Raw genomic sequence first — 7,040 nt, 5'->3', positions numbered from 1 at the left:
CATTTTCTTCCCCCCCTTTATGGCTCCAAGTCTCCAACAGAGTCTGTGGTCTGACGTCACCCCCAAGGGCCGTGGGCTCCGTCTGGGGCCCTGCCTCGCCCACCTGGCCACCCCTGCAGATTTTGGACCTTTCTGGGCTAACGGGGAGCCCCGTTCAGGGACCCAACAGAGCAGGCAGCCTTGAAGTCCCCACATAGGTGGGTGGCCACCACCCGTCCCCCGGGTGTGCACCTGTCTCGGGAGACAGTCCGGGGGTTCCAGGTGCGAGCCAGGGTGAGGTTATCTGTCTGTCTGAGGGTCCGTGGGTCGCGCCGGCTGGTGAGCGCTTGCTCGCCTCGTCCGCTTCTCTGGCTCCCTGTCCCTGGTCCACCGCCCCTCTGTCCCTCCTCCAGGACCCTCCCCCGACACCTACCCCCACCCCTCCACCCAGGCTCTCGGTCCTTCCTCCTGTGGGTGTCACCCCGCCCTCCTCTGCAGGAGCCAACCGGCGAGCCGAGGTGCCGCTGCGCTCGGGCTGCGCTACAGCATAAAACTCGCTCGGCCGAGCCGCTGCGCTCCAGCTGCCGCTGGTCGCCGCACGCCGGCCGGGGCGCGTGGGCTCGGCTGGGGCTTCCAGGCCGGCGGGCGACACCGATGGCCGGGAGCGCGCCTCCAAGCAGGCTTAGGGACATCCGCTTTCCGCTTCCAGAAAAGTTTGGAGAGAGTGAATTTGGGGTGGATTTGGGAGTGGTGCCAGCTGCCCCAGCCTTCTTTCCCTTCCAGAGGCCTCACCGTGCACAGCCTCATCCATTCTTCCTTTCCTGACACCTTGCCTCCCTGACCCCTCCTTCCCTTCGCTCCTGGGTTCCCCCTCCCCTCTCTGGGATCAGCATCTTCTCCTTCCTTATCTCATTCTCCATCGTCTTCTCTACCCCCATCTTCTTAACGATTTCCACCCAGTTTCAGCCTTTTCCCGGTCATCCCCAACCTTCTCCTTTTTTCCATCTTAAAACTTCCCCTCCCCACTCCATCTCCTTCAACCAACCTCTCCACTCACACTCACACTCTCCATCCATCCCTCTCCTTCCTCCCGTTCCCTCCCAGCAAACTTCCACCATGGATCCTGGGCCTCCTTGGATCACCAGCCCCACGCCCGGGAGCACCCTCTCTGTCCCCAATGCCACCACACCCTGGCTGGGCCGTGATGAGGAGCTGGCCAAGGTGGAGATCGGCGTCCTGGCCACTGTCCTGGTGCTGGCGACAGGGGGCAACCTGACTGTGCTGCTGACGGTGGGGCAGCCCGGCCGCAAGCGCTCCCGCATGCACCTGTTCGTGCTGCACCTGGCCCTGACGGACCTGGGCGTGGCGCTCTTCCAGGTGCTGCCCCAGCTGCTGTGGGACATCACCTACCGCTTCCAGGGCCCCGACCCCCTCTGCCGGGCCATCAAGTACCTGCAGGTGCTCAGCATGTTCGCCTCCACCTACATGCTGCTGGCCATGACGCTTGACCGCTACCTGGCCGTTTGTCACCCCCTGTGCAGCCTCCAGCAGCCCAGCAGGTCCACCTACCCTCTCATTGCAGCTCCTTGGCTGCTGGCTGCCATCCTCAGCCTCCCTCAAGTCTTCATTTTTTCTTTACGAGAGGTGATCCAGGGCTCTTGGAGTGCTGGACTGCTGGGCAGACTTCCGCTTTCCTTGGGGGCCACGGGCCTACATCACCTGGACCACCCTGGCCATCTTCATCCTGCCTGTGGCCATGCTCACGGCCTGCTACAGCCTCATCTGCCATGAAATCTGTAAGAACCTAAAAGTCAAGACCGGGGCCTGGAAGGTAGAAGGAGGGGGTTGGAGGACTTGGAACCGGCCCTCACCTCCTTCTGCACCAGCTGCAGCCACACGGGGGCTGCCATCCCGGGTCAGCAGCACCAGCACCATCTCACGGGCCAAGATCCGGACTGTGAAGATGACCTTCGTCATTGTGCTGGCCTACATCGCCTGCTGGGCGCCTTTCTTCAGCGTCCAGATGTGGTCTGTGTGGGACGAGAATGCCCCTGATGAAGGCAAGTGTGTGGTCTGGTGAGGGGTGGTGTGGGAGCACGAGGTGGAAAAATGCGGAGAGGAGAGCACAAGAGTATTAGGACAGGGTCACAATGGCTCACAAGGCCACATAGGTAACAAATAAGTGAAGCAGTTAGGAAAGATGGTGCCTGTCCCATGTAAAAAGGGACAGCTGCAACTCCCTTCCAGCCAAAAGATGCCATGTGAGTATCTTTTGCGTGAATTTCCATATTTTAAAATTTTGGTAACTAATGTAAACATTTTAAAATACTATTTGGCCCTAAAAATATATGACCATTAGTAGATTTGGCCGAGCAACTCGCAGTTTGCTAGATGTTTGAAAGGGATTTTCAAATGATTCCATCCAGGATGGCAATTTGTGGCCCATGAACTACATCTCTCAGCACTCTTCCCCCCTGCAACTGAACATGACGTTGAACTCCTTCTCAACAGCCACTTTCAATGAATTAGCCTTGGTGCACAACCCTGAAATTTCAAGTTCAACACTTTTGTCTTGCTAATGAGAAAGCAGAGGCTCAGAGAGGAAACATGACTTGCCCAAGGCCACACAGCAAAGTGAAAAGTAGGACCCAAACCTGGTGCCTCCTCGTTTTTTCCCTCAACTACATCCTCCTGCCCCCCGCGCCCCCATAACCCTGGCTCTGAAAGTGATGAGGAGAGGGCCCTTCCTCCTACGTGAAAAACAAAATGGGACTGTGTTCCGGTTGGCACATAGAAGGCCTTGTTCTGGTCATTTTTTGGAGTGAGGTAGATGGCAGCCTCCTAAGTTTTAGACACTGCCAGATGGTCAGGCCATTTGGGGGTGAACTTGTCCTCAGAAAGGTAGACGCGGTGTCTGGGCACCCAAAATGTTGGAGAGAGGTATTCAGAGACATCTGTTCCTGCTCCCCTAAGTGGGGGACAAGTCTGTGAAGAGGGGTGACTGTGTCCTCTGCAGTGCATCACATCTTATGCACAGCTCGGGGTATATTATGGGTGCAGCATGTGACTGCCCTAGGGAAGCCCTGTGCACAGTTTCCTCTGGAAGCTTCCCGAGGGTTCACTGGCCAACAGACCCTGGCTACCACTTCCTACCAGCTCTTAGGGAGTGGTCCCCCTTCCCTGTGCTTTTGTTTCTAATCTCATTTTGCTCATCCTAGGACACACTTAAGCCAAATGCTTTGTTCTTCTGGAGAGATGAAGTAAGTGGAAGGCTGTTCGTGTTGTTAACACAACTCTGTGAGAGAAGTGTGACAGCAATACTGAACTCTCACAGTCCCATCATACCCCTTCTTAACCACCTTTCAGACACCAATCTGGACCAGAGACTATTTATAAATTACCTTTAAAGCAATGAGCGTATTAATCCTAACCACCTGTAGGGACCTCCCTGCTCTAGTCAAGCACAGAATAGAAGGAAGGAGGGCTTTCTAGTGCCAAACACATTCAGGCCTTGTGCTACTTCGGGGTGACCTTGTCTACATCTGAGTAACCTGAGACTCAGAGAGGTGAAATAACTGGTCCGAAGTGCCACTGCTAGTAAGAGATGGAGCCAGGAATGGAATCAAGGTCTTGACGGGCCAAGCTTTAACCGTGGCATGGCTTTATGCCCAACGATCACAGCTGAGCTGATGGCACCAGGGGTGAGAAGGCCATTCACCCCTTTATCAAGGAACCTACAAGAAGATGGGGATCCTGCCTTTCAGCCAGCGCAGGCTTTCCTGCTCGCCTGCCGTACTCACTGTCATCATCAGCCTGTCCCAGAGACCCATGTATACAGTGACTTACCACTTACCAAGAGCCTCACTGAGTATGAAGTACAGGAACTAAGTATCCCTCAGAAAATGTGCTCCCTCAGAAAATTGGAAGCCCTCTGGGACCTTTGAGTCGGGCTGACATTCATTACTTTAGACTTACTTTCCAGTGCACTCAGTTTCCCTCCACAGCAAACTAGCCTCCTGGCCGCCTGTCCCTGAGTCTTTGGTGAGAAGCTGTCTGTATCCTTGCCCTTGGCCCTGCCCCCGACTGTCAGCTGAGCTTCCGTCAGAATGCAGTGCAGCAGCTGGCCAGGACTAGTAGTGGATCTGCCCTCGGGGGCTGAGAGGTGAAGCCTCTGCAGACTCCAGTGCTCCGGGCCCATCTCCAGCCCCTGCACTGGGCCTGGCTCAGACAAGGCCAAATCAAACAGATGTTTCCCAAGTGAAGAAACTTCTGGAACCCCTAAGTCTCTGGCCTAGTCTAGGCACTACATATGTACGTCGATGGAGCAGACAGGATGAATACCACCCCTTAGCCAAAGTAACTTCCCAAGTCTTCTGCAGCCCCTGGGTATTAAGTTAACTGGGGAGCAGGCCAGAACCCAGACAAGCCTGAAGGAGGCTGTGCTTGTTGCTGAAGATGGTCCCTCCTCCACTTACAGATGCTCCCTCCTTGCCCTCACTTCTGTGCCCTAGACCTGCCCATCCAGGCCCAGGTGCCTTCAGCTTCCTAACTCTATGATTCAAGCCTTCTCTCAAACATTCTGACCCTGTATCTTCCCTTCTCTTGGGCTATGAGTACCGCACTGGAGAGCATACCCTCGGGAGAGGTGCATGAGAAATCTGTGTATCGGAAGATTTCATGGTGCTTTACAGAGCAGGCACTTGAGCTTTGCCTTTGAGTTTGTTGGTTGAAATGGTGGCAGGGTGCAGGATGGCTGCTTTGAAGAGGGAAGACCTAGGTTCAAGTCTATGCCATAACCCTTAAGGTTCCTTCCAGCTCTGACGTTGTATTTGGTGATTCCACCTCTAAGGTTCCTTCCAGCTTAAGCATTGTGCTCAGTGATTCTACAGCCTCCACTGAAGAGCAGGGTAACTCAGTATGCAACCCACGCCATAACTGTAGCCGTGGTGCATCTAGCAGGAGGACGGGGCCCATCCCAGCAGCTTTCCTCTTGTCATGAGAAGTTTCATTCCATTTTCAGAAAGAGTATTGTATCTGGAAGAAATCTTATCAGAGTCTTTGAACTCTCACATTTTGACTGCCCAAGAGAGAAATTAGCTCCCCCACCCGCCAAGGATGGTGCATTCTTTGGATGTAATTTCTGATGACAGAGAACAAGTACTCGTCTGGAACGGGATGCCTGGATGCTCTGTACCTAGAAGGCGCACAGTTGGAGATGACATCATGGGACCTGTAGGGCTGTCAGGCTCCACTGATCGCCCTACCAGGTCCCTATCACTGACCTGGCACAGTCGATACTCACATGCAAAATGACTGAATGACAGAATGACTGGGACTGACCCCTAGGGGTCAAGGAGGACAGAATTCGGAAGGCAATGTGCACCCGTATCTATGACATAAGTGGGGATGGAGGTGTGCCTGAACGTGGCTAGAATCATGGTTATTTTTCCTGTATGTTTTATAGAAGTTGCTTCATCCTAGCTGTACATCCATTAGGGGATTCAAGATCGAGGTTTTGGAACAAAGACAGTGTCTCCTATTTGGGCCGCTCCTCTCCCGGACTATGTTTGCACCTCTAAAAGTCAACTCAGAGCAAGCCTCGGATCCTGTCGTCACCCTGTAGTACAAAACGAACAAATAAATCAGTGAGGCAAGACTCTGGAGTCAGGAGTCCCAGGTTCATGCCCCAGCTTTGTTCCTTTCTAATTATAGAACCCCATGTGAGTCCCAGGTCCTCTCTGGGATTCAATTTCCTTCTCCATTCAGTAGGGACCGGGACTCTCTCCCAGGTCTCTTCAAGCTCTGAAATTCTTGTGCTTCTCTCTCGGCAGATTCAACCAATGTGTCTTTCACCATCTCCATGCTTTTGGGCAACCTCAGCAGCTGCTGCAACCCCTGGATCTACATGGGCTTCAACGGCCACCTGTGGCCGCGTTCCCTCTGCCGTCTGGCCTGCTGCGGGGGGCCGGGGCCCAGGATGTGCAGGCAGCTCTCCAGCGGCAGCCCGTCCAGCCGCCGCGCCATGCTGCTGACCCGCTCCAGTGTCCTGCCCACCCTCAGCCTCAGCCCCAGACTCAGCCAGAGGCCGGGGCCCGAAGACCCACTGAAGGGTGAAGAGCAGGTGGACAGGGACACCATCACCGAGACCAGCATCTTTTAGGGAACGCTCCCTGGAGTGTGGCAGAGGGCCTCTACCCATCTCAGCACTGGATGTAAGTGCTGGGAGCACAGGGCTGGAGTTAGGGGAGCCCAGTTTGAGGCAGGGCGAGGAGGCCAGAATGGCTGCTCCTACTCTTGGTGACACAGCTGCCGTCGTTTGCTCCCAACCTCACGTGCTCGGAGTCAGGGAGAAGCAGACTGGCTGCTTCCCTGATCCTGCCATATTCACAGGGTGTCTGGGAACCACACGTGTGGTGGATGTGGTGCCCCAGATCTGACAGGCCTAGGGCTGTCCTGTCTGGGGGTCCACAGGCAGCAGGGACTCAGCGGCTGGTCTCCTATCTGGTTTGTCCCATCCTAACCTGACTAGCGCATCCCAGTTCAACCAGGAGAGGGAAGGAGTGAAAACCTTCGAGAAGGACCCTGTTTGCGTCCTGAGTTTTTGTTTTTTGGGTTTTTTTTTTGGCAGAGAGAGGATTGTGTAATGAAGAAAGTGAATAGGTGTGAGGGCTTCGCCTGCTATGCCCACCTGTCTACCGAAGGGAAATGCAGGGTTAGCACAGCACCTGGTAACTGGTCAAAACTCTGCAAGCGCTACTTCTCTTCTCCCCACGCACCTCGTTTAGAGTTAGGGTGGGTGACGGGGCAAAGTATTGCATATTCTCAGTGGAATGACCCACGGGGGGTGAGCGTGAGAAGAAAGAGTGAGGAAAGGAGGAGATGAAAACGGTCACAATAAAATTCTGAGTGGGAGGAAGCCTCGGAGGCAGCAGGGATTGGTCGCTCTCCCTCCTCCCCTCAAGGGGTCCACATGGCTCCTGCCTCTTGGGGATGCACAGAGGAGACATCCTTTGAGAAAGTGTGACTCAGTCATGGCTCTGGATTTGTTTGAGGCTCTTCAA

At 54.8% G+C, this 7,040-nt stretch overlaps 1 protein-coding gene across 1 annotated transcript; it reads left to right on the top strand.

The window, feature by feature from the left end:
- The first annotated feature begins 1,095 nt into the window (after positions 1-1,095).
- LOC103006200 (vasopressin V1b receptor-like) lies at positions 1,096-6,518 on the top strand. Its single transcript, XM_057539570.1, is given in 3 exon segments — positions 1,096-1,638; positions 1,640-2,039; positions 5,811-6,518. Coding segments are annotated over 3 exon segments (1,272 nt in total). The 3' UTR covers positions 6,140-6,518.
- The last annotated feature ends 522 nt before the right edge of the window (positions 6,519-7,040 follow it).

This window comes from Balaenoptera acutorostrata, unplaced genomic scaffold (assembly GCF_949987535.1).
Source record: "Balaenoptera acutorostrata unplaced genomic scaffold, mBalAcu1.1 scaffold_1051, whole genome shotgun sequence".
NCBI lineage: Eukaryota > Metazoa > Chordata > Mammalia > Artiodactyla > Balaenopteridae > Balaenoptera > Balaenoptera acutorostrata.
The sequence above is the reverse complement of the archived record's forward strand: the minus strand, read 5'-3'. Positions and strand labels throughout refer to the sequence as shown.